Source organism: Callospermophilus lateralis, chromosome 7, assembly GCF_048772815.1.
Source record: "Callospermophilus lateralis isolate mCalLat2 chromosome 7, mCalLat2.hap1, whole genome shotgun sequence".
In the NCBI taxonomy this organism is placed as follows: Eukaryota; Metazoa; Chordata; class Mammalia; order Rodentia; family Sciuridae; genus Callospermophilus; species Callospermophilus lateralis.
Genome location: NC_135311.1, coordinates 120,501,168 through 120,528,828, shown reverse-complemented (window position 1 = coordinate 120,528,828; position 27,661 = coordinate 120,501,168). Strand labels below are relative to the sequence as shown.

Here is a 27,661-nt window from a genome sequence, read left to right as displayed (position 1 = left end):
TGGGGAGACGGCTGCCTGGGGGTGGGGTGGGAGTGGGGAGGAGGCAGGAGGGAGAAGAGCAGTGTCTGTTTCCTTGGGACAATAGGTTGCCTGGCCCTCTGGGGAGCAGGCCAGGTAGGGGAGGACAGAGAGGGCAGGGCTTCCTAGTGTGAGGCCAGTGGTGGGTGGGGGTGGGGGGAGCTCCGGAGCAGGGGCCTGACAGGTGGTAGATGGATTCTCCAATGACCCAATAGGAAGCTAGGGCCATAGGGGAGGGGCAGGCAGGAAGCTGCTAGAACTTGTGGGCTAGGTCCCTAGGGGCACCGCTCCATTTGGACATAAAGGGCTCTGGTGCTGGCAGAGGAGCCAGAGTGACTTCACAGGCCTCACAGACAAAGGAAGGGGCCCAGCCAACAGGATCACTGCTCTCTGAAGTCCCAGGGCCTCTGCTCCCGGTGGGATGTTTGGGGCACACAGCTGCTGCCTCAGCTTGACTGCAGGCACTGTTCAGCGGGGGCAGTTTTGCTTCCCAAGGGACATTAAGTCACGTCCAGAGATACCTTGGGTTGTTAAGACGGGGGGGGGGCGGGGGGGGGGCGGGGGAGCTACAGCATTTAGTAGCTAGAGGCCAGGGACGCTGCTAAGCATCCTGCTGTGCCCAGGACAGTGCCCCCAAGGCCTAAAGTCAGTGGCACTGAAGGTGGAAAAACCCTGCCGCTGGGCAGTCAGCAATTCCCTATGTGTCTGCTCACTTATGAAGAAGCCCAGAAGGAATACAGGCATCCTCTCATTCAGAGGGGGAAGCTGAGGCTAAGGGGAGGAAGGGACTTGTCTTATACTGTACAGTGAGCTCCTTCTCTCAGCGGTTTACTGAGCACCTATGATAGGCTTGGCACCGTTCTAGAAGCAGAAGTGGACTTCTGCTTCATTCTCTTCTTCATTCATCAACACATACTGACTGTGCTGGCTGCTGGGGATGAATCAACCCTGGACCCTGAGCCTTCGGAGCTCACAGTCTGGAGAGAGAGACAGCCACACAGATGGTGGCCAAACAGTGAGACCAAGAAAGCTTAAGCAGGGCCCTGTGGAGAAATCCAGGAAGGCTTCTCAGCACAGGTGTTTAAGACACAAAGGAAAAGCAGGAGTTGGCCATAAGGACTGAGGATGGTGCGTGAGGCTCTAAAGAGCGTGAGGAGGGAGAACAGGGCTCACTTAAGACCTGAAGGGGGTTCAGTGTAGCTGAGTGGGATATGGATGGGAGGATGAGGGGGCTCTTGAATGGCAGGAGGAGGTGCCCAGCCTGCCTCTCTGGGCTGACAGGGATAGAGCAGGTGGACACTGAGGCTCCCAGGCCTCCTGCACAAGGGGCTCCCCTGGCCTGTGGCTCAAGAGAACAGCGGCTGGGATTCCTGCCTCCCTCCAGTGGCCCTCAATCTTCTGGTCCCTGTGTGGGGTTCCCCAGGGGTGGGAGCATGCTGTGGCCTCTATCCCAGGAGGGCAGCCCAGAACTCCTACCCAGGCTGCTAGAAAATGGACCCTTCCTCCAGCTGTTGCCTCCTTTCCCACGGAGAGCAGAGGAGAGCAGAGAACCGTCCCTGAGCCTGCATCACTCCGAGGAGGTCAGTAAGGACATATCAGGAGAGGCCTTCAGTCACCTGCAGGGAGCCTGGCTCTGTGGCCCAGCACCCTCTCAGTGACTGTCCTAGCGCTTCTCCATCCCTCAGGGACTCAACTGTGAATGCCCTGGGGTCGTTCATGCCCCTGCCCACCCCTACTCCTTAGCCTTCAGCACTCAGCTCAAACATCATCTGTTCCCCAGCCTCCCGCCAACTCCACCCACAGCCTCCTGTTGCCCCTTCTGGGTGCCCGTGGTACCTGGGAGTCCCTGGTCATAGCCTTGTCCTACTGGACTCTAGATCTGGTTGCTTGCCTTTCTCTCCTGACTCCTGAGGATCTCTTGAAGGATTTTTATTGTTTGTAGAATAAAAAAATAATCCAGACAGGTGGGAGAACTCTGACTACCATTGACCTTAGAAAGACAGTGAGCCTCTGAACCTCAGTCTTCCCAGGTGCAGCTGGTGTATCAGGCTAGAGAATGGCTAGTGAGCTTAGTTGGTAATGTTGCAGGCTCTGGGGTCTGACCTGGGGGTCTAAAGGCTGGCTGTACCTTTTATAGGTTGTGACCATGGGTGCCTTAGTTTCTTCGTGAAGGTACCTACCTCTTAGGGGAATTCCCTCCTTTATCTGTATCTCACCTCTCAAGGGCAGGTGCTGACCCAGGCACAATCAGGGGTCCTCACTGCCTGAGGCTTGAATCTGCCCTGTGGTGCAGCTGTGTGGTTTGCAGGAAAGCACTGACCTCCCAGGCCCAGGGTCGGCTAATGCACTAGAAACCTGCTTTCTCCTCTCTCTGCAAACCTCCTACCACCTCCTCCCCATCTCAGCTGACAGCTTCACTTCCCACTTCTTTGGGAAGGTGACGCCATCTGAGATGCTTCCTGCAAGCTCCCACTCTGCTCTGCTGCCCATATTCCACCCTCTCCAGGCTCCTGGAGATAGACTGTGTGGGCTCCTGGCAGAGGCCACCCCTGGCAGCAGATCACTCCAGGGATGGTATCCAAGGCCATGGCTTCCACAACTCTCTCCCTCTTTTTTGTTTGTATTTATTTATTTATTTTTGGTACTGAGGATTGAACTCAGGGGCACTTTAACTATTCAGCTACATCCCCAGCCCTTTTAATTTTTTTAATTTTAAGACAGGGTCTCCCTAAGTTGCTGAGGCTGGCCTTGAATTTGCAATCCTCCTGCCTCAGCCTCCTGAGTCACGGGGATTATGGGTGTGCACCACTGCATCCGGCCACTGCCTCTTGATTCTGCCCTTCTACGGCCTCTTTGCCATCAACCCATGAATAGGCTGCTATTCCTTCTCCCTTACAAAAATAGCCACTCAACAGTCTCTCTCCCTCCTGTATGTAAAGTTCCTTGAAAGCGTCGTCTCCACCTGCTGTTTCCACTTCTCTCTTGGATGGGCTCCAATCAGGCCTTTGCCCCACTGCGCCACCAAAATAGCTCTCGCCAAGGTCATGGATGATCTTGGTGTTGCTAAACCTAGAGGAGGGTCTGTTTGGGGTTCTCCCAGGCTTGGTTCTGCAGCCTCTGCCACCGTGAACCACTCTCCTTCTGGAAACGCTCCCTCTGCCCGGCTGCCAGGACACCCCCAGGCTGCCCTCCTGCCCGTCTGACTGCTCCTTCTCCGTCTCCTTGGCTGGGTCTCCTCCTCTCCATGACTCATAGCAACGCCCTCAGGCTCTGATGTTGGAGTAGCCCTCTCTCTCTTTCTCCCTACCCTAACTTTCCAGGTGACCCCATCCGGTCCATTCAATGCTGGCCACAGGCTGATGACACCAGGCCTGACTTCCTCCTGGACCACGGACCTGTGGTCTCAATGCCTTTCAAACATCAGCACAAGGTGTTCAGTGGGCACTGCCAACCTCACCTGCTACAGCTCCACGCTTCCAGACACTTCAGCCAAAGTCCTGTCCTCTCTGTCTTCCTCCTCTCACACCTGAGGCCAAATTTCTTGGCAAGTCCTGTTGAATGGCCCTTCAGAATAGATCCACAATCTGGCTCCTTCTCAACCCCTCCAGCGCCACCGTCCTGCTCCAAGTCACCAGCATCTCTCACCTGGGTTATGCAATGATCTCCCATACAACTTCCCAGCCTCTGCCCTTTACCACCTTCTGTCGATTCTTAGCCCAATAGCCACAGGGATTCTTTAAAACTTAAGTAGGCTCAGGTCACTTCACTGCCCCAAACCTCCAATGGTTCCCTTCTCATTCAACATAGAATTCAAAGTTATAACGCCGGTCTGTGGGCCCTTATGGTCTGGCTACTGCTGCCTTCCTGACCTTTTCCTCACTCTCCCTCTCATTCACTCTACTCCAGCCACACTTGGCTCCTTACTGTTCCTTGAACATGCTAGTCATGCTTCTGCCTCAGGGCCTTTGCACTTGCTGTTCTCACTGCCAGGAGCCCTCTTCCCTCAGATACCCACATGACTCACCCTCCTTCCTTCAGGTCTTTTCTTCCATGCCCTCACCCTTATCTAAAATCTCTCTCCTATCAGCATCTAATGTACCATAATGCACTATGTGTATTTGTTTTTTGTTTTACTTATTCACTTTTGTTTACTTTCTCATACCCTAGAATGTAAGATCTGTAGGACAGGAATTTTTGCCTGTTTTGCTCACTACTCCACCTCTAGGACCTGGAACAGTGTCTGGTGTGAGAAAGGGGCTTGATAAGTACCACGTGTATCCAGTGACTTGCTGGAGTGCCAGGGCCTTGGTACAGAAGGCCCCCAATTGATGTTTTTTTTTAACCTATGTTGGTGTGAAAACGATAGGCATTCAGAGAAATGTATTTCACATTTTGACTTTTGATCTCTTCCCAGGGTTGGTCACGTGTGGTATGACACTCGGGTGTTTCTGGGCAGAGGCACAAACTGGGGGCCGGTTAGTCACATGATCCCGAGGAGAACCAACCAATAATCCTCTTTCAGTGCATTGCTAAGGGGGTGCTCGGCAGGTGGCTGTTAAAGGCATTTTCACCCCAGATGGGTCACTGGGAGGTGACCCTGTCGTTGGTGAAGGAGCACCTGCAGCTCCCCCTGGGATGCAACGGCCTCACGGGGTCCCCTGAGGATCCCTCAGGAGGAGCGATTGCCCAGGGCCCAGCACAGGTCCTGGGGCACAGCAAGCTCAGCAAGGCACCCTGGGTTCCCTCCCTGCCCCGCCCCCAGACTGTGTTTAGGACCTGGGGCCCGGTGGGCTGGGACCACCTGCTGCCTGGCTTCAGCCCACCAGAGACCATTCCTACCTGTGCCCCCCGCCCGCCTGCTGGCCTCTCAGGGAGGGACAGGGAACCTCACCTGGGTGGATGTCCTGGAACAGGGACTTCCAGATGGTGTACTGCAGGGGGCCCGTGTACTTGGAGGTCGGGAAGTCTTCGTACGTCAGGTTGGTCTCGTGGATTTTCCCCTTGAGCCTGGAAGGACAGCAGAAGAGAAGGCTGCACGGGGGACTGGCTTCCTGCCCGGTGTTGGGGCCCCATGGCCACCTTCAGGGCAGCTGACAAAGGGTGAGGTCATGAGTGAGAAGGCTGTGGGACTCAGGTGCAGGTGCCTGCTTGTGCCACTGCCGACCTCTCTAGCTATTACCCTCAGTTTTCTCATCTATAAAATGGGCACTAGCTAGGACCTGCCTTCTAGGATTGTCACAAGGGTTACATGGCACAGCGGATAGAATGCTTAGCACAGTGTGTGGCTCAGGGCCAATGCCACGGGCATGAGGCTGTGACCAGTGTTGATCCCAATAACTAAGTATTATTATCAAGGGTGGCCTTGAAGCCAGAGAAACCTGGGCTTGAATCCTGGCTCCATCACCTAGCCAACGGGTCTTGGCCAATTGATCTGGCTTGTTTGCGCCTCAGTTGCCACAAATGTGAAATGGGGACGACAGTGATATGCTATATAACATAAAGAACATAAGATATAATACAGGTGCCTACCATGTGATCACAGATATTGCTATTACTTGTACACTATTGGCAGAATATATTAAACGCAGAATAGTCTAGATGCATGCAGCCTTTAGCCCAAGCTCTGGCACACAGTAGGTCTTCCATAAATGATCAATGGAGACATGCATGATCGAGTTCTCTGCTGACAACCCATCTGTCTCCACCGCCACCGCCTCGCACAGGTGGCACGTACCTCTCAGAGAGGGAGGCCACCCCAGCCAGGAAGGTGTGCCGGTCGGTCTCTGCCAGCCGCTCCTGCAGGATCTGGGCCCCCTCCTGCACCTTGCGCAGCTGCTGGCTGTAGCGCTGGACCTTCTGCTCGATGTCGGTCAGCGTGCGGGCCGTGTCCGCCTCCAGCTCCTCCAGCATGGCCTTCTGCCGCTCTCGCAGCAGACGGTGCAGCCGTTCAAAGGCCTCGCCGATGGTGGTCCGCAGGCTCTTGGTGGAAGACTGCAGGGACAGTGGTCAGGGGTTATGGCAGCAGGCGCAGATGGGGGGAACCCAGGTGAGAAGAGGAAGCCGGGAGCCTCGTTTGCAGAGCAGGAGGGTGGGAAAAGGCTGTGCAGGGGGCACGGCAGGCACTCGAGGATGCTGGTACAGAAGCCCTGGCGTCGCGGGGACAGCAGTTAGTGTGGCCCATTAGGAAACTAAGGCCGTGGTCCAGGTGAAACAATGAGTTTGTAGCGGACAGAGAGGGAAGAGGACTCTGCCCAGATATCTGGCACTGAGGCATGAGGGACAGGGAAGCTGGGGGAGGGAGAGGGGACACTGTGGAATGATGTCTTCAGTCTGGGATACTTTGTCCTTCCTTTTCTCTCTCCCTCCTGTGTCCTGGGGATTGAACCCAGGGCCTCAGGGTTGTTGGTAAGCACTCTGCCCCTGAGCTACACCCCCAGCCCTAGTTTTTCTTTATAATGACTCACCTGTGGGGCTCAAGGGAAGAAGAGGAGATCCCAGAGGTCGGAGAGCTTCATAAATGAAAGTGTGTGGCTGACCTTGGTGGTCACTCCCCTGTTCTGACACCCCCGAGACTCCCCCAGCTAAGGAACAAAAACTACAGTGAGGGTGTCTGCCAGGGCAGGTGAGTGTGGACAGGTGGTTCTCAATGCCATGCAGGTACTGCAAGGCCCAAGAGGGCACGGGGCAGTGAAGGGCACCAGCTTTGGTGCCCCACAGCCTGGGTAAGAGTCCCAGCTCTGTCTCCAGCTGTGGCAACTTCAGCACTATCAGCCTTAGTTTTCCAACCCATGAATGGGGTCATGAGATCGCAGGGCTGTGGTGAACACGACGTGAGGGGTTGTTCACCCACCCAGGGTCCCAGGTGCGGAGAAACAGCCAGGTTATTGAAAAGGGATCCATTAATGGGTATGTCCTGGGAGTCCCCAAGGGCAGGTGGCCTGAGGAAGCTCTAGGCACCATTTGGGGGTCAGGGGAGAGGTGGAGGGAGCGGCCTGGGGAAAGACTTAGAGTCAGGTGACACAGGATATGGCAGCATGTGGGGCCTGCCTCTGCAATTTCACTTTGCAGGATTCTGGCTGGCAGTTCTTGGAGTCAGAGACCCCACTGTGTTCAGTGCCCTGGGCTCTGTGGGAGGCTCCACAAAGGCTCAATTAGGGCCTGTTCCCTCCCGTGGTGGCTGCCCGCCTGCAGGAAGAGCTGCTGGCAGCTGGCCAGCCTCCCTGCGCATGCCCACCCAGCGAGCCAGGCAGACAAAGAGGGGATGGAGGAGAGCCTGGGGATGGGAAACCAGGCTGCCGCTGGCCTCCCCTCACCCCTTACCCAGGGAGGCTGAGGCTGCTGCTGCTGGGGGGATGGGATCTCCCTCCCCCACCCTCTGGAGCTAACCTCTAAAGGCCCCCAGGCCCCATGGCCATTAGGTCTGGCTCCTCCCAGACCACTCTGCAGTGTTTGCCTGCTGACCACCCTCTGCTGTTGGAAGTCCTGGTTTGCATCCCATCTCTGGCTGTTCCTCCTCTGCCACCCAGGTTTCTCAGGACACATCCAGGCCAGCTCCTTCCCATCTCTCCCTCATCTTTACCTAATGCTTACTGTTCTTGAGGCTGGCTCCAAAGTCCATAGGGATGGCTGGGCTGGGCCTGGCTCGGGATCACTTTTCCAACTCTCTCTCCAACACGTCCCTCCAACTCATTCAGTCCACAGTCAACTCCAGCCTTTGCCCACAAGCTCACTGCCAGTGGTCCTTCTCAAGTGCAAGCTGGGTCACAGCCCATACTGGGTTTAAGGACCTTCCCTGGCTTTGGATGACAGCAAAATGCTAAATATCTTAGCCTGGCATCCAAAAGCTCCTGTCAAGTTGGTCCCAACTGACCTCCCTAACATTGCTGCGCGGCACTTCCGCATGCCTAGAATGACCCCTCCCAATCCATTATTCATTTGGCAAATTCTGACTCACCCTATAATACCCAGCTTGAACGCTACCCACCGAGAGACCTTCTTTAAACTTTTCAGGGAGTTAGATATTCCCAGAGCCTTTAATAAACTCTCTTAATACATTGTCCTCCACATTGTCTCCCCAACATGTGCGTGAACCCCTCCTGGGTAGGAATGGCATTTTTCTTTTTTTTTTTTTAATTTTTTTTTTTTTAAGTTGTCAATGGGCATTTATTTTATTTATTTATATGTGGTGCTGAGAATCAAACCCAGTGCCTCACACGTGCTAAGCAAGCGCTCTACCACTGAGCCCCAGCCCCAGCCCCAGGGCATTTTTCTCAGCCCTTTGCCCACCCCAGGGCCTAGCACAAGGCTGGCAGTCAGGGGCTACTTGAGGCTGAAGGAGAAAGGGCCTTGCTCATGAACACTTCACACAGCTGGGCAGAGACTCCATTTTCTTTCCAGAATGGGGATCCAGTGTCCCCAGGATAAAGAGAATACATAGAAAAAGAGGTCGAGGCAGGGAAAGACCAGCTCAGAAGTGGCACATCAGACTGGCGGCCACTCCAGGAGCCCTGAGCATGTCCCCTAGGGTCCTCCCAATCTATCCACTTGACTTTCACAAAGCTCTAGGCCTGCCGAGAGGCTGGAATGTGCATTGGGCTCTGCAGAACTGGGCAGGAGGCGCCCTGTTGGCCACTTACTAGCTTGTGGGGCCTCAGGCTGGTCCCTCAACTTCTCTGTGCCTCAGTGACCTCACTGATAAAATTGGGATTAAAAAACATCTACTTCCAAAGTCCCCCTCCCTCCCACTGCTTTTTCTACAAATACAGTCTGTATGTCAGACACTGTGCTAGGTTTTGGCAAGTCCTGCTGGGATGGAGGTGACATTCTGTGGGGTTTTGGTAAGACACTTAAGCAGAAGCACAGTTCTAAGCATTGAGGAATGTTCGGCCCAATGGGTGTGCCTTGTGGGCCTGCTTTCGTCCTTGGCTGGGAAAGCGGCTCCTATCCCTGGTCCGCCATGTCCCCTTGGAACACACAGGGGCTTGGGGGCGCTATGGCCCTTTTAGAAAAACACCCTTCCAAGAATGCATCACCCTCAGGGTCAACCAAGGAAAACACAGGACCCGAGGAGGGAGATCAGACAGGCCCCAGGCTGGGTCACTGGAGGGGCGGGCGCCATAGGAAAGCAAAAGTCAGGCACCAGGTGAAATATGACCTCCAAGTCTCCATAGGCATTTCTTGTATAAATACCCCAGTCCAGACAGGAAGCAGGGCTGGGGGAACTGGAGGGGGAGGTGGCCCCACAGGACCCCCCAGAGGCATACAGATGGACAGGAAAGCAGGGGAGGAAGAGGTCAATGAAGAAAAACAATAATGGGGGAGAAGAGAGGAGAATACCGCTGGCCGGGAGAAATGGACCATCGAATTCCCTCTCATCCAGAGAGGCTCTGAGTTGCTTCTCAGCACAGGGTACAGAATTACCAGAGAGCTGGGGAAACTGAGGCTGCAAGAAGCAAGGAGACTATAGTTCTCTGACTGTTTTTCATCTCTTTCCCACTAAGAGGCAATACCCAGAGGCATTCCGGAATGTTTTCTGAAGAAATATGTGTCATGACCCTCCTGAGACCCCACAGGGGGTTGGTGGCTATGCTGGGGCCCAGATGTGAGTTTCTAATGGCCTCTGTAAGCCCCGGGCTGAATTCTAGAGGCTCAGGGCATTCCCAAGGCTCCTTTCCGCCCCTAGATTTCATTTTGTAAGGGAGGGGGGACTTCTAATCTTGAAGTTCTGAATGGAGCCCAGCAGATCCTCGCTGTATGGATAGGAAGGCTGGGGACCCAGAAAAGTGTGCAATTTACCCAAAGTCAGTGGTGGGACCAGAACCCACATCCTTCCTCTCAGGTCAAGGGAAAACTCCCCGCATCCCCAACGCTGTAGCCAGACTGCAGGGCTTTGTACGACCTTTTTGTGTCCACATCTCTATGGCCTGGGTGCAAGAGGGGGAATGACACCAGGGCTGGCTGCAAGGGGAGGAAGAGGCCAGTGAAGAAAAACAATAATGGGGGAGAAGAGAGGAGAATACCGCTGAATGGGAGAAATGGACCCTCGCATTCCCTCTCATCCTGAGCTCAGGGTGGCTTCCTCGGGCCATGGGCATGATTAATAAGGGCGGAACAAAAGGAGACTGGGTACATTTTCCCAGCCCTTCAGGGTGCTGGAGGTTTCCGAAGGTCTCTGACTTCCATCCACATTGGAAAGGGAAAGCTCAGTTCCCTTGTCATCTGGGAGTGGGTTCCTTGCTCCTAGACCCCATGGATTCACTTTTACGGAAACCTCCCCCTCCTCCGCGAGGCTGCCTTTTATTCCAGGTTCAGCTCCTCCAAGTCCCAGGGTGGACGGAGGCTCCGCCCCCTCTCTGAGATGACCCCGCCCCTCTAAGCCCCGCCTCCACACCCAGCCGGCTCACCTTAGTCTCCGCCAGCTGTCGCTTAAGCAGCTGTAGCGCCTCCGTGTGCTCCCGCTCGCTGTCCTGAAGGGCCTGAAGCTGCTCTTTCAGCTCCCTCTGAAACACACACAGGACCGGCTTGGGGGCTTGGGTGACACGTGCCCAGGGTATTCAGCGGTGATGGACGGTCCAGCCCTCCTAGACGCCAGGGCATTACCCTGGCTTTGTGCCCTGCTTCGGGTCAACATTCATGTGGATTGCTGTGTTGTCTTGGCACCAGAGTCAATCCCGGTTACATTTCAACCACCAAGTCCTGTAGGGTCTGTATCGTAAATGTCTCCAGAATCTGTTCCCACCTTTCACCTTTCACCAGGAGTTTTGCAAAAGCCACAAACACACATTTCCCCACGCTGCCCCTCCTGAGCTGCTGCTTCTGGGAGTAGACTTTTGGAGGCAGCAAGGTTTTGGTGGGAAGCAAGGTGGGAAACCGGATAACTACCCACATTGAGCGCTCAGCTTGGGCTAGACACTGCTTCGGCACTTGGCTTATTATTAATTCATTGGAGCTTCTGGGTAACCCTAAGCTAGGCACTATGATTCTACTTTTAGATGAAGAAAAAGGCACAAAGAGGTCAAGAAACTGGCCACAAAGCATACCAAGCATGTAAGGGTAAGGTCAGAATGAGAACTAGGACATCTGGTTCTGAAGACCATGATCTTGAAGCCAAGTGACATGTTTGCAACAGTGGTGACACCCCTGATAATTAAGAACAAATCTATGCTAGACAATACATCACCATTTGAAATAAAACATCATCAGGATTACTTATATTTCCTTTGTCTCAAGTTCCAGTGTAGCTTAGGAAGGAAAGGCTAATGAATGTTGGCCTTGTTCAAAATTTTGATATTTTGCTCATTATGAATTTTTGCATTAATTTTTGACTGAAGAAATACTGCAATACTGCATTGCCTATTATTCATGTGGATTGCTGTGTTTTTTGGCACCAGAGTCAATCCTGTGCCTCCCTCCCCTGACCCTGGCCCCAGCTGTCCCCATCATCCAACCCTAGGACTCCCCTCCTGCCACAGTGAGCTTGGCTCTGCTCCTCCAGCACCTTGCACTCCTTCCAATTTAAAGACACTGCATTTGCTGCTTCCTCTGGCTGTCCCTCCACCATCAGGGTTTCTCACAGTGACTCCTTTGTATCATTTACTTATCAATTTCGTTGCCATCTCTGGGGGATCACCCCAGGGACAGTGGCATCTGCTTACACCTCTGTCACATTCCCAGCTCCAGGGTCTTCACCGTGCCTCCCACTGCCTGGAATGACCTTGCTTGTTGACTTGCCTGCGTGTTTCCTGCTTGTTTCCTTCAATGTAATGGGAGTTCCATGAGGGCAGGAATCTTAACTGGCTTGATTGCTGCTCTATCCTAGTGCCCAGAACAATTCCTAGTAGGGGCCTCAATCAGTATTTGCCAGATAAAGATTGGGATGATAGGTGCTCCCCAGCATAGGGTCTAGCTGTCTGCACTTATTTATTTATTTTTGGTGCTGGGGATTGAACCCAGGGGTGCTTTACCACTGAGCTACATCCTCAGTCCTTTTTATTTTTGAGACAGGATCTCACGAAGTTAATGAGGCCTGGCCTCAAACTTACAATCCTCCTGCCTCAGCCTCCTGAGTTGCTGGAATTACAGACATGCACCACTGCACTTGGCTGTCTGCACTAATTTGAGCCCCTAGCCATTGTATCATAGACAGTTTTCTTCCTATCTGTCCCAGCTTCCTCCCCATATTAGCCTGTGAGTCCTCCAGGGCAGGCGCTTGATGCTTCCTTTCCCTGTGGCCTGTGGCCTGTACCCAGCGGCCTGGCATTGAACTGGGGCTCAAGAAAGTTTGCTGTGTGAATGAAGTTCCATGGAAACAGCCTCTGAGCAGGCCCAGGGTCCCTGACCAGCTTGGGCTGAGAGGTAGCAGGGAGGCTGATCTACCAGTTCATATTCATCTCCCGCTCAGTCATGTCGTCAGAGCAGGGAGGATCCTCAGCAAACATCTGGTTCAACTAATTTTACAGACTGGGTAGCAACCTGGGAGAAAGGTCATTACATGTAAAGGGAAGAATGTGAAAAATAAAATTATCTTTGCTTACTATTGCTTATTCATTTAACAACTATTTATTGACAGAACAAGGCATAGGCAGTCCTTGCCCAGAGGGATCTTTCAGTGTGGTGAAGAAGACAAAAAGCAGGAAAAATAATAAAAAATTAAGATAATTACTAATTTGGTCTGGGTGCTAGAGAAAATAAAGAAGTGTAGGGTCGGGAGGAAAATTTAGCAAAGTTGGTCAGGGAAGGCTTTCAAAGGAGGTAACATGAGAGGTGACATTGAAGGATGAGGAGAGTCTACTCATGAAAACAGGAGTAAGAGAGAAAAATGGGAGCAGCATGTTTTGTGACAAAAGAGAGCTTAATGGCTGGACAGACACAATGGCAGGAACTCTAGCAGCCATCTCAGGTCATGAGGCAAAGGTAAAGACAGAAGTCACAAGATGAAACTAGAAGAGTAGAAGAAAGACAGGACAGGCATGGTGGTGTATACCTGGAATCTCAGCAACTCAGGATGCTAAGCCAGGAGGACTGCAAAAGGGGGGGCTCATCTTAGCAACTTAGTGACACCCTGTCTCAAAATTAAAAAAATTAAAAATTCCTGGTGATGTATTTCAGAGGTGGAGGGCAGCCACACCATCACTAGTGATTTTTAGGAAGGAAGAAAAGAGAGAAAGAAAGATCAAAAGAACTCCAATAAGGTTTGCCAGCTTCCATGGTATAGATGCTCCCACCAGAGTGGATCTCAAACTATTGCTGTTGAGGTCACTGGCCGTGGAGTTGGGAAGAGATGACACAGTCAGCTCTCAGGAGCAAGTGTGGCCACTGCCAGCATGCCGCTGTCCTGAGTCCCTTCCTACGGAGTGTTTTAGGGAAGGGATACCCCGTGGAGCTTCAGCTCCTGGGTTGGCTCTCCATTACTATAGCTGAAAGGCATCCTCACGGACTCGCATGCGTGCCGAGGGCTCCCCAAGCCCTCTCTGATGGCCTTGGGTTTGTCCAGCTTGGGACACGGGCTGGCTGAGAGGCAGATGTTGGAGGAGATGGACCGAGTGCTACAGTTCTCCGCTGGGGCGTCCCCATGGGCCCAGGTCAGACCCAGCCGCCCAGGCAGCTCTTCTGAGTTCCTGAGAAGGGACACTGGAGTCCACTTCCTCACACTGCTCAGGATGAGGGACGTGGACAGATTGCTCCTTGATTTCGGAGTCAGGGAATGAGGAGAGCTGGCTTTCCTCCTGGACCGCAGGAGCAGGAGGACCCTCATTCACCCATTCCACGTCCTGGGGCCTCACATGCAGCTGTGTCTGGGACGGGGAGAGGGACGAGGGGCAAGTCCCAACCCAAGAGACATACAGGAGTCAGGGAGACAGACAGGGACACAGACACATCACAGTGAACGTGGGACAGCGTGGCGAATCCGAGACCTGCTCTTCCTTGCTGAGGAGACACGCTTCCCCTCCAGGGAGGGGATGTCTACATTGTCAGGAAAGAAGGGAACAAGGCCTTAGGGCAGCGTTCGAGGCCCTTCACCTGGGCTCCACTTTTCTCCAGCCTTATCTCTGGGTCCAGATCTGTGGTGTCCAATATGGTAGCCATGAGCCCCATGTGGCTATTTAAATGGCAATTAATTAAAATGAAACAAAAGAAAGTTCAGTTCCTTGGTCACACCAGCCTCATTTCTGTGAGTGCTCAATAGCTGCATGGGCTGAGCGGCTACTGCATTGAACAATGAAGATGCAGAACTTTCCAGTATTCCAGAAAGTTCCGTTGGAGAGCACCAAGCATCTTTGTACGCGCTGTACCCGCTGTCCAGAATGCTCATGCACTCTTGTTTTTCCCCACTGTGGGACACACTGTTGTCAGACACACCTCTGGGTACACAGTTGTGGCACACAATTCATGTTAATGCAAGGTGACCTGTTCATCTTTCCCACCAAATTGCGGGCTCCTGAGGGCAGGGATCCTGCCAGAGAGGTTGTCACACTCTCAGTACCTAGGACAGAGGCAGGTACAGACCAGCCTCAGGCTTCGGCAGGATGAACTGCCCAGGAAGGAGGCCAGCCTGTGTCTGAGCTCCCCCCTGAAAGGGTGGGAGGGAAGAGAGGCCTAGGGCAGGTAGCTCTCCCCAGGCGGGCCAGGTACGGAGCCTGAGGGAGCCGCCAACTTAGGAAAACCAAACCCTAGAGCCCAGGGGAGAGAACACAGGAGGCTGTCTGAGCTCTGTCTCACCCCACCCCGTGGATCTCCTTCCAGGCAGACCTGGGTTAAAAGCTGGCTCTACCATGCCACTCACCAGCCGTGTCCCTGGGATGTCATGGAACCTTTCGGTGCCCCCGTTTCTCACCTGTAAACAGGGAATGTGGGTACCTTCTAGGGCTGGAGGGTGAAATGAGGAAAGAGGAACCAACGTTCAGCCTTCCAGGGTGTGGACCCTGGCAGCGCCCAGCGCGAGGGGGATGGAGTGGTCACTGCCCCATATGAGGCCTCCAGTCGTGCCTTCATGTCCTCACCCTGTGCTGTGTCCAGTGGCCCCTCCCTGCCTCCCCAGATGGCAAGAGCAGGAAGGGGCTGGAGGGACCATCTGGCCCAACCCCTACAATTGCCAGAACAGGAAACAGAAGTCCAGGGAGAGGGACTGACTGACTGGCCCCCAGCCACACAGTTCTATAGTGGGAGAGTAAACCGGAAAGTCTCCTCCCAGTAGAGAGGTCAGACAGGAATAGGAACCTGCTGATAAACTCCCACATAACAAAGCCAACCAGGGGAGGAACACTGAGACCATGACCACAGAAGACACTCAGGACCAGAGGTGTTGGAGTGGCTCATGGTTTGGGTTTGAATTTTCTAGGCATCTCATTATCTAATTCTCACAACAATCCACAAGGTTGGTGCATTTACTGCCTCCATCCCATAGAAGTACAAATTGAGGATCAGAGAAGTTAGGCAGTTTACTTAAGGCCACACAGCTAGTGAGAGAGACAAGGCTCCGAGAGACTCTAAAAATGCAAGTTCAAAACTGCTCAGCATCTCTGCCTCCCAGTCAACTCAAATCAGAAGTAATTTCTGAGCACCACTGAGAATTGGGCTTTGTACTGGCTACCATGGGCTGGAGACAGGGTGCCTGATGTTAAAGACTTTGCAAGAGCCAAGGAGGAAGAAATTTAAACAGGTGGAACACAAGGAAGAACAGGATGTGCATATGGGGGGCCTGCCAAGGGTTCATGCAACTGTCACCACTGGCTGTGTTTGTGACAGTCCCTCCATCTCAGTTTCCTAACCTGTAAAGTGAAGCTATAGTATCACCTGTTCAGTAGGGTTGTTGTGACCATCAAATGACTTAATTCATAACCTGACATGATGCATAGGTTGAATTCAATGGATCTAAGTTGTTATTATCATAATTATGTGAAATGGGGCCTCAGAACTGGGGAGTGTCAAGTTCAGGGTTTGTCTGATGGAAGGACCAGGAAAGGCGATGGTAGTTTCCAGGACATGGAGAAGCTGTTCCAGGTGGCGAGGACTGGTCAGGCAGGGGCACACCTGGTGTGCAGGAAGTGGGGGTAGTCCTGGATGGCCAGAGCCAGGTAGGCGACAGGTGGGTGGAGTCACAAGCTGGAAAGGCCGGCTGGAGCTGGCTGGGATGGGACAGCGGGTGGAGGAGGCCTTGAATGTCAGCCAGGGAGAGCGGGACTGGCAGGGCCCCATCAGAGCTGGGGCAGGGCAGGGGAGGTCAAGGGGTCTGGGGAGGACACACCCCAGAGGGCCGGGTGGGTGCACATCCTATCAGCCTTGAGGTTTCTGGAGCTCCATCAGTTTGCAAGACCAGCATGGGGCAGCAACCAGGAGGGAGGACAGAAAGCCAGGGCTCAAAGGCCCCAAGGCCAAGATCAGGACTCCCCCACCAAAAGGACAACTCCTTTTCTTGCCCAGGGGACAAAACTGCCTGGAAGCCAGCCCAGCTCTGGCCTCAGGGACCCTTTTCATCCCAATGGAGAGGGCACGAACTCTGGAGTTAGAGAACCTGCATTTGAATCTGGACTGTATGAACTTGAACAAATCACTTCTCCCCTTCCTGGGGCCAGCCTCCAAGGGCCTTCTCTATAAATTGAGGGTAAGAGCCCTGGCAGGGTTGTAATGAGGGCTCCTGAGAGGACCAGATGTGTGGTGACAGGGCCCAGCGAGTGCTGGTACTCTCCTGTCTCCATGCCCGGGCACTGCTCTCTCTTCCCCTCCCCCCACCCAAGGGTGCCACAAACCTTAACAAGGCAAAGCGGACTTGTGTCTTCCTCCTCTCCCGGCCCCCATCTCTCACCTATACCTGAGGCCCTGAGGTCCTGTTCCTCTTGACAGATGTGAGTTCTTCTATTGCTTCTTTGAGACCAAACCCTCCCTGGGCTCTCTGGAGCTAAACAGTCCCTGGAAACACCTGCTCCAGGGTCTCCACCATGCACACTGCCCGAGGGTGCAGATCTGACAGGCCCCATGCACCTACTCAAACCTGTCCCCGGCTTCCCCGCCTCTTCAGGGTGTGTGTGTGTGTGTGTGTGTGTGCGCGCACGCACCATGCATGTGCATAAGTTCAAGGCCTTTCCTGAGCTGGTTCAGCCTCTCTTTCTCACTCTTACTCCTCTCCCCCTCCTAGAGCCACAATGACCCATCTGAATGTGTTCCTGGTCAGACTCATACCTGAGTTCAACTTCCAGCCTCAGTGGCATTTAGTGACCACATGACCTTCGGCACAGTATTTGAACCTCAGTTTACTCATTTGTGAAATGGGGCAATGATACACACCTCATAGGCTTGCTGTGAGGTGAGAGAGGGAGGCTGGGGGAGAAAGAAAACCTGCCTGTCTGCCAGGGAACTGAAGGCCTGTAGTCTGTGCCCAGGCCATGGTGGCTGTGGATGGTGCCATTCCCGCTGCCCATAGCCTCTTTGCACTCTGGCCTGAAGCACTTGGCATATCCACTAAGAATCAACTGGGCAAGCTCAGTTACAGTGACCTACCAGTTCACAGGCCTGTCCCAGAGCCCCAGCAGGGCCAGGTCTCGTGCAGCCCTGCCCTGGACCTGGCACAGGGCTGGCTCTCAGCCAGCACAGAAGCGTATTGGCCAAAAGAATTATTAAGTGAATCTCTGAATCCAAGATGGAATCCACTTCTGAGTCCCCCATGTCCACCCTCAGCGTTCAGGCAGAGCGCAAGGGCAGGATGGCAAACGATGCTGTAAGTGAGGTGGGAGCTAAGCCCTGGTCCTGCCTTGGCAACCTCTATCTACGTAGAGGGAAGAGGGTCAGCTAGATGGTTTCTGAGGCTCTTCCCCTTTTGAATGCTCCCTGAGAGGGTTGGAGTGCTGGTGAGGAGGGGGAGCTGTGAGTCTGACAGAGCCATCCTCCTGATGGCAGTGAGATTTCCACTCTCGACCTCAGTATCTGCATCTGAGGATCCTTATCCCACTCAGGATAGAGGGTCCTCATCCCACTCAGAGAAAGGAAAAAGATGTGCCTTAGGATGAAATGCCTGTTACACAGCCCCTGGCACATGCCCACTAAACTTTATTTTATAGTTGTTTTTACGATTGTCACCAGATCCTTTTCTTTCTATAAAATAAGGATCTTGGGGTCCTAACTCAAACTTCAACCCTAAATTTTTACACTGGCCTGTGCTCAGCCTGGCCAACTGGTCATTCCTGGCTGTCCAGACACCTGTGGGAAGTGGAGATGCCAACAGCCAGCCCTGCATTTGACCCCCAGTCAGCCTCACCCACACAGAGGCTGCACTTTGCACATAAATCCTGCCCTGTCCTGGGAAAAGTGACGGCAGAAGCTGCTTCCCCTGGATACAGACAACGCAACTGCCTCCCACAACATAAAGGCCTTCCCATCTGTCATTTCTTTGGCTAGGTAGCAACTCTCTCCTCCGCATAGGAAGTGGACAGTCCCCTTGTTCTTTCCATTTCTCAGGTTGGGGAAAAGAGTACAGAGGCTGTGCCTTCTATGCCACAGGAAGAAGCCAGAGCCCAGATTGGATCCCTGTGCCCCAACTCTGCTCCCTACTCATGGGGCTGTGTTGGCAGCTCTGAATCACCACACCCAGCCTGTCAGGCTCCCATCCAGGGCCCGTCCCCTTCGCTGGCATAAAGGAGACCTTGGGAAAGGCTCCAGTGGCCACATGAGGCCTGGAGGGGGTGGCTAAGATGAATCGGATTCCCTCTCTGCGGGTCAGGAAACTGAGACGGCCAGAGAGCCGGATGCCAGGCCTGACCAGGATGACATCCTAGCCACCTGCCCTTGAGGTGTCAAGCTGGCGCCAACAGACAGTCCCTAGCCTGGTCCTGTGCTGAGTGCTCTCAATACAAAGCCAGGCGGGATGGATGGGAGGTGATTCCCAGGCTCTCGGAGCAGCCCAGATGCTGTACATGGCTCAGTCAGGCTGCTCTCAAATTCTGGCCTTGCCATTTACCAGCTGGGTGACCAAACAAGTCACTTGATTTCTTTGAGCCCCTGTTTCCTTATCTGTAAAAAAAAGAATAAATAACAACAGAACACACCCAACAGGGTGTTATGAAGATTAAATGAAGTACTGTTAATAGGGGTTTTTTTTAAGCACCAAGTCTTTGGGGATTCACTTGCCCTATTTTGCTCTGTGGACCAGGTGCTCAGCAGTGGTGGAAAAAGAAAAGGAAAGAAAAACAAAATCCGCTAACACACCAACATACACACTCATGTTATGTAAAAGTTCTGCACAACTATACAGTAATTCTAGCCATATTTCCTGCCTTGGTAGGATTAGCAAGATATTTTAACTTTTCAATTATAGTGCTCCAATTCCCATGCATATTTGTCATCAGAATGAATAAAGATATTTTAAAATTGTGCCTAGTGTGCCAGGCACAGTGTGGGCACAGAGAATCCCTAACATGACATCCTTCCAGGAATGCCACCCTATCCCTATGTTACAGGTGACCCTTGGAGGCTTAGAGAAGCAAAGTGACTTAATTAAGGACATGTAGCATGCCAGGATCTAAGCCCTGGACTCTGGAGTATACAGCGATTCTGCCTAGCAGGTCAAGGTGGGAAAAAGCTGCACAGGGCAGGTGATATTTGGGCTGAATCGGGAAGGCTAAGTGGGATGTCTAGGGTTCTCAATCTGGGGTGATTCTGACCCCAGGAGACTCTGGTCAATGTCTGGAAGCATTTTTTTTTAATATTTATTTTTTTGTAGTTGTACACAAGAATTTTTATTTATTTTTATGTGGTGCTGAGGATCGAACCCAGGGCCTTGCACATGTGAGGCGAGTGCTCTACTGCTAAGCCATAACCCCAGCCCTGGAAACATTTTTGGTTGTCATAACTTGGAGGAAGGATGTTGTACTGGTGCCTGTTGGGTGGACCCGAGAGATGCACAAGTAGCCCTGCATAACAAAAAGGCTTAGGTACAATGTAATGTACTTATAGCTGTCACTTATTGAGTCTCCCATGTGCCAATTCAGTACTGAATTCTTATAAACATCATCTTATTTAATCTTTTATTTGGTGGGGCGGGGAGTGTACGAGGGATTGAACTCAAGAGCACTTGGCCACTGAGCCATATTCCCAGCCCTATTTTATATGTTATTTAGAGACAGGGTCTCACTGAGTTGCTTAGCACCTCATCGTTGCTGAGGATGGCTTTGAACTTGCAGTTCTCCTATCTCAGCCTCAGGAACTGCTGGGATTACAGGTGTGCCCCACTGTGCCCAACTAATTTAATCTTATTCTGTTTTTAATATTTATTTTTCAATTGTAGTTGGACACAAAACCTTTTATTTGTTTATTTATTTACTTTTATGTGGTGCTGAGGATGGAACCCAGGGCCTCACATATGCTAGGCAGGCACTCTATTGCTGAGCCGCAACCCCAGCACCCCCCTGCCGGCCCCCCCCCAGCCTGCTACTTTAATCTTAACCCTATCACTTCAAGTTGTCAATGCAGAACCTGAGACTCAGAGAAAGCAAATAACTTTCCTAAGATCACACAGCCAGTAAATAGTAAAAGCAGGATGGAGCTGCCTGAGTACAGAGCCAGAACTCTTCATCTTTCCACTCTGTTGTCTCTAGGACTTAGTATAAATGTAAAAGTTCCAGGACAACTGCTAGGGAGGGTATCCAGAGACCAGCTAAGTGCAAGCCCAGATTCCTGTGGCTTCAAGGCCTTGGGCATGTCCCCACCCTCCCCCTCTACCAGTGCCCCATCTGTCAAGTGAATATTGCACCAGACGATCTCCAAGGCCCTGCCAGCTCTGAGTCTGTCATTCTCCAGGAGAGGGGCTCAAGCTCAGGCTCCAGCAGCCACTAGCTGCTGGGGGAGGTGTGCACAAGTGCGTGTGTATGTGTGTGTGTGGGGGAGTGGGGAGGTGGGCTGATCTCCTTCCCAGCTAATAAGCCTGCTTTCTCATGAGAAGAAAGAGCCTGGTGTGAGTGGAAATCAGCTTGAGTCCCGCCTTGAGCATATCCCAGGTGGGACCTCTGCTGACACCTGGCTAGGCCCAAAGGGGACACCAAAGTAGGCCTCCTCCTCAGCAGGAGAGGTGGGGCTGGGCATTCTCATGAGCTCTCAGGACTCCAAGGAGAAAGGATGGGAATGTGTGCTGTCCCAGACCCTGACATGTGCTAGGCGCCTCAAATAGTAGGTTTGTCCTAGGTCAGCTTTGTGGAAGTCCAGGTAGGAGGGCATCATCCTGACCCCATGTCACAGACAGGGCATCTGGGTTCACATGACATAGACATGTGAACAGACAAGCCACACAGACAGTGCCTAAGGCAGGTCTAGGACTCCAGTGTGTCTGACCCCAAGGCAAGGCCCTGGAGAGTGAGTGGCAGTCTTGTATTCTTTTTATCCACGAATGAAAGAGTTTCATTAGTATGTGGAGGAAATATATATTGAATTTCACCTGCAATCCCCAGGTCACAGTACAGAGTGCAAAAGGCCTAAACACAGTAGTCTGCATTTCCTGTTCTGCAAAAGGGAGAACCCAGGCTCTGAAGCAGAGACTGGGAGTCAGATAGAGAGGGGAGGGCTGTGCAACAGAGGAAGCATCTGGCTCAGGCAGGCTTGCTCTCTAGCCTTGCTCTCTCCCTGTCTGGCAGTGTGGCCTTGGATAAGTCACAGCACCTCCCCAGATCTGTGTTCACATCTGTCAAATGAAGAGGTTGAACAGATGGTTTCAGACGGTGTCCCTTCAAACTCACACTCATTCTCATTCCTGTAGAGGTTTTCCCTCCTCCCTGTTTATGTGACTTCACAGATGGAGAGATGGGGACACCAACACCTAGCACAGGGTCTTTAGGGGTAGAGGGACATAACTGACCTTGAGCAAGTTCCCAGAGCCCATGTTCTTTGCTCACCCTCTGATGGGGCCTTCATCCTCAGGCAGCCAGACAGGGAGGGGTATGAAAGGTGGCGATGGGGAACATGGGCCATTTCTCCTGGGCTAACCCTCATCCCTTGGTATCTGCTAGGTGTCAGCTAATTTGCAGATTCACATATGAGTCGGGGGTGAGATGGAGTTGGGGGGGAGTGGAGGTCCCTTATGATACAGGGAAAAGTAGTTATTTAGCTCTTGATTAAGTAGTGAAGGCCATGGAGCTCAGTACCTCCCAACTCTACTTTCTGCCCACTCCATTTCCAGAAATTGTTTGAACCCAAATCTTCCACTTCTGAATGTTCTACTGTCTGGTGGGCTTAGGACAGGACTGGTAACTCATTCATTCATTCAACATTTACTGGAATGTACTGCAGGCTAAGCCTATACCATCGATATGAGGAATTAAAGACAGTTTCTGTCCTTGGGAAACTGTGTGCTAGATTGGTATCCCAAGGCCAGGGACATGGGACTGCTGGATTAAAACGGTTTAGCTTGAGAAAGGATTCCAGGTTTAAATAAGTATGGGGATTATTTTATTAAACACAGTAAAACGGATTTCTTTGCTAGAAGATTTAAGGCTTTTTCCAAGCCTTTAATATGCAAATTCACACTGGGAATCATCCAAAAGAAGTTGGGAGAAGGCGGGTATTGAAATATACTTTATTTTCCAAATAGAGCTGATTTTGGAATACTTTTTTCAAAAAGTCATATTATTAACAGAGGGTATTTGGGAAAATATGTTTCTCATGCAAATTTCCTGGTCAGTGAAACTTAGAGAAGGCTTTGCAGGGAGGACATGTGAGCAGGGCCATGAGTGTTGAGTAGGAGTTCATCAGGAAAATGGGAAGGCTTACGGTAGATCAATTATTGTCCTAGTCTGACTGCTCTTGCTTCAGTCAGTCCTCAAAGATCCTGATGTGGGTGACAGAGCCATGGAGGTCATCAAAAGTCCCTGAAGACTACTAGGGGTCCATCCACTTCTCTCCCCAACCTTCTCAAATCACCTCTGGGACTTATTTTCTTCTTAAATCTTCAATTCCTGGCCCCATTCTCAGTCAGCCCCCATTCAAATCCAAACGTGTTCTCACAATATCTGTACTTGATCCCGGCCTTAACCCCTCATACACCTCAGCCCAATCAGTGGAGCATTATCCCACTCTTTCAGCTGTTTGCTGACCCTAACTTCCACCCCTCTCTTAGGCTTAACCTTCGTCTGCGCAACAAGGTCTAGCACCTTACGCCCCTCAGCCCCGATGTACAACAGATCAAGGCCCCCCTCACCATACCTCAGCCTGCCAGAGCTCAGCTGCTCAAGTGGTGCAGATCCCTTCCTCGCAGCCCTGCCCACGGTCTAGCTTTAATGGAGGACTGCCCTTGCCCAACTCTGATTTGCCTGCGTCCCCAACAAGCCCAGTACCTGGTCCAGCTCTTACCTCATCCATCCCACTGTCCCACTCCACCCTCGACCTTTCCCCAACCGGTGTCAGGCTTCCTCTCCAAGAAACGTTTCAGACCTCGCAGGGTAAAGGCAACCCAAGGCCCCGCCCCTCTCCACGGCCCCGCCCCTCTCCATATTAAGTCTGATAGGGCCCGAACCTACCTGCGGCCCGCCCCTTGAGCATCCCGACTGGGCCCTGCCCGCAGTCCAGCCCGGACCCCACCCCCGGCTCGGGCCCGCCCCCGCCCCCGGCCGGCCGGTGGCTCACCTGCAACTCCTCGAAGGCATCGTCGATGCCGGTGACTTGGTGCTGCTCGTGGAGCGCGGGCTCATCGCAGAAGAAGCAGAGCAGCGCGCGGTCCGTGAGGCAGAAGAGCTTGACCTTGTCGTGCGCCTGACAGGGTCGCGCGGCGCGGCGCGCGTTGAGGATGGCGTCCAGCGGGAAGGCGCTGTAGCGCTCCACGATGTTGGCCAGCTTGAGGCTGGGCGCGAGCGCGGGCTCGGCGAACGTGCGCCGGCACTCTGGGCAGTCGAGGGCGCCCTGCGCCTCCTGCCGCACCCAGTGCTCGGTGATGCAGCGGCGGCAGAAGTAGTGCTCACAGCCCAGGCTCACCGGGTCCTGGTAGATGCTCAGACAGATGGAGCAGAGCAGCTCGTCCTTGAGGCTGCAAGCCATGGCGCCAGGGGCGGGGAGGGGGCTCAGAGGCAGGGGCAGCGGAGAGCGCGACGCTGTTGGGGCAGCACCCAAGGGGGCGACGCGGGCTCGAGGCCCGCGGAGACAGGGGAGCAGACACCGGAGGAGGAAGGGGTGCTGTCCGGGTGGATTACACGAGGAAGGGATTCGAGACTGCCCGGGATGAGCGTCTGGCAGGGCGATTTCAAGGTAGTGGGTAGCTCAGAGCGATGGGTGCTGAAGGGAAGAGGCCGAGGGTGTCTAAGGGAAGGGGCTCCTGGCAAGGAGGTTTTTGAGGGACTAGACAGTTCGAAGAATGGGTGCTGGAAAAAGGAGATCCAGGAAGGGGGCGGAGGCCTGGGGGGGGGGCTGAAATCCCGGGACTGGGGCAACTGGGGGAGGGGGAGAAGCTGGGGATGGGAAATTCTGGGGTAGGGAGAAGCCAGGCCGAGTCGCACCACAGCTGTGCGCTGCAGGGGAGAGGAGGGGTGCGGGTTCGCACAGCTGCCAGATCCCTGCACAAGCCCCAGCCAGGCGCAGCCCCTTACCCCCGCCAGCTCAGCGGCCACCTCTTCGGTCCAGCGCAGCCTCTCAACCCGGAACCAGCAGAGCCGAGCTGCCGGCGGCCGCGGCTCCCTCCCCGCCCCCGCGGGCGGGACCCAGGCGACTCCGCCTCCGCAGCGGGCGGGGGGAGGGGCGGGAACTCCAGACTCCCGACCCCCGCCCCGCCCTGCCCCCACCGTCCTATTGCTCAGGGGAAGCAAAACCCAGCTGTTCTTTTAAGATTGGCAAAGCAATCAGGTTTTGCTCAGAGTTCCAGCGGCTGGGGAAGAAGAGGACAGCTGGTTTGAGAGGACGACGAATAAACAACGAGCATCTCTCTGGATCATCAATTTGAAGTTTGGTAAAAATAATATTTGTATTAAAACAAACATGAATATGTTGTGTTCTCGGCATAGAATACAGCTTTTACACAGACTATAACGACGAAACTGGAGAAATGCCATTTGCTTCGAGCAAGAGCAAGGTCCTCATGGTTCCAATTCCTCTTCACCTTCCCCTACCCACTACTGGGAATTGAACCCAGGGACATTGTTTCACTGAGATACATCCTCAGCCCTTTTTATTTTATTTCGAGACAGGGTCTCCCTAAATTGTTCAGATTGGCCTCAACTTGCCATCCTCCTGCCTCAGTCTTCTGAGTTGCTGGGAAGGCATGCACACTGTGCTGGGCTCCTTTCATTTGGGAGAGAGGTTTGGAGAAATCTGGCTAACTTCTGACTCAAGGAGTTTCCTCCACTCAGCTAATGTACCTGCAGTGCTGCATTTGTGTGTGTAGTGTGTGTGTGTGTACGCACATGTGTAAGAGGGTGATGTGGAGAATGAGAGGGAGAAATTGTAATGGAGACCCTGTCTTCTGTGCCAGATGGAGAGGAGATGAGGAATTTCTAGGCAGAGGGAGGTGTGAAAGGGGAGGGCACTTGGAGGAAGTGCTAGTGTTTTTTACTGTTGGGAGTTGAGTGAGGAAGGGGCTAGGGAAATGGAGCACATAGAGGGTCATCATAAAGAATTGCTTGCAGGCAGAGGGCTTTCTAGCAGGGGAATGACCTTGCTCAATTTGGGTTTCATGAAGTGTTGGAGATGCTCATTCTGCCTGCAGCAAAGCGAAGGCAGGCAGGTACCCTTTCTGCTCTGTCTGCCTTATGTGGCACCTAGGCACACAATACAGATGGGCAGCTGAGTAATAGCAGCAAAGCTGGGAACTGCAGGAGGAAGGAAAGACTGGGCCTGGTCTTTTGTCACAGTGCCTGCAGGAGATGAGACCTGAGTGGGAGCCTGATAGTGGGTCAGGAGAGAAGGTCAGAGGATTAAGTTTGGACCCTAGGAAGCATAGTGATGATTGCATATGGGAATAAGACCAAGGAGGCATTGAGAGTGGCTCCTCCTCTTGTGCCGCTTCCAAAAATGTCTTCACTGAAATTAAACTTTATTGAGGTACAATTTAACAAAAAGGTTCAATTCCCCGCTGTTTGCATGCCCTCCACCACACCCTCATCTGGTGCTGTGCCTCCATCATTGCTAGAAACAGTTTGGTGGCTCATATACCAGCCATTCCTCAGAGCACTCAGAGCCCTGATTTTATTCAGGTATCTTCAATTCCCATATGTCCAAGGGAAAGCTGGCCCCGGCCCAGCTCCAGGAGTGATTTCTGTTTGGTCCAAGTTCATCCTGGTGGTTGCATCTCTCTTGCCAGTGATGGTTCAGCTAGGTCTGGCCTGAAAAACACAAGGTGAAGACTATGGCAGAGAGAAGACTTCTGGAAACAGTCTCTTCATATGTGAAGTCCCACGAGCCATGTTGTTCCCTGTATGAGAATGTAACCAATACATGAGTGAACCAAAGGGATCTTAGAGAAGAGATGTTGCATTGACTCGAAGCTCGGACTTCTGGATATGTGAGGGAGTCCACTTTCCTCAAGTCCAACTTGCTCAAGCAAGTTTAATAGTGATGGACTGTCACTTGGCTATCCAAAGAATCTCAGTTGGTACACTGACTGGCATCTCCATTTTTTTTTCTACAAGCAGAAAATTATTGAAGTTTTCAAAGAGAAATGAAAAAAGGTTTGATGGTGGATAAACAGTGGCTTTATTATTCAATATGTGTTTACCAGGGTTGACTCTGGGCAGGCCTTGTGCAAGGAGATGGAATAAACTATGCTCCTTACTCCAAGGAGCTTGCAGCTTAGAAGAAAAAACAATGAGAAATTTTTATCAGGCACAGTAGGTACTGAGTGTTCCCACATATATTGTTGCATCTGAGTCTCAAAGAAATCTTAATTAGTATATGACATGATCCCCATCTTATAAGGGAAGCTATTGAGGCTCAGACAATGGAAATGTGGTGGAGATTGCTAGTTATGTACCAAGAGTCCTCCTCCTGCTATTCTATAGCAATAGAGTAGCAGTTGGAGGAATGACTTGTCCCCTAGAGACCACACTTCCTGCTCCCCTAGAGACCACACTTCTTGGCTTCTCTTACAATTGAGTATGGCTTTGTGACTAAACTCTTTCCAACAGATCATAAATAGAAATAGGCCTTGGTGGGTACAGTGGCACACATCTGTAATCCCTAGTTGGGAGACTGAAGCAGGAGATTGCAAATTCAAGGTCAGCCTCAGTAACTCAGCGAGACCCTGTCTCAAAATAAAAAATGAAAAGGGCTGGGGATGTATCTCAGAGGTTAAGCAATCCCTGGTTTCAATACCTAGTACTGAAAAAAAAAAAAAAAAGCCTTAAGGCAAAGGGCTTTTGCTCTTCATACTTCATTTCCTCTTTCCTTGAATTGGAACACAGATGTGTCAGGGACCCAGCTTCAATAATGCTTGTAAGGGGTTGACAGAGCAAAGATATGGGAGGAACCTGGGTTCCTAAATGACTGCATGGAATACACTCATGCACAAGGTCAGAAAGTGAGAAATAAACTTGTATTTGCTATAAGCCATTGTATTTTGGGTGTCTTGGTAGCAGGAGCTTGGCTTTCTCCATGCTATTTGATTGTTTTTCAAAGAGGCTCTAGTCTATGTACACTGTTGTTTAAATTTTTTCCATCAATAAATTTCTCTTAACATCTAGTCCCAATTTCC

The 27,661-nt window shown here is 52.4% G+C and overlaps 1 protein-coding gene across 1 annotated transcript in view; it reads right to left on the bottom strand.

The window, feature by feature from the left end:
• The window catches only part of Trim62 (tripartite motif containing 62), a 31,075-nt gene extending 6,445 nt beyond the window's left edge, over positions 1-24,630 (bottom strand). Inside the window, exons 1-4 of the mRNA XM_076863021.2 lie at positions 23,614-24,630; positions 10,422-10,517; positions 5,753-6,009; positions 4,910-5,025 (exon numbers count right to left, since the gene is read on the bottom strand). Of these exons, the coding sequence (XP_076719136.2) occupies positions 4,910-5,025; positions 5,753-6,009; positions 10,422-10,517; positions 23,614-24,021 (877 nt within the window). The 5' untranslated portion in view covers positions 24,022-24,630. The remainder of the gene's footprint in view (positions 1-4,909; positions 5,026-5,752; positions 6,010-10,421; positions 10,518-23,613) is intronic.
• Positions 24,631-27,661: the final 3,031 nt, after the last annotated feature.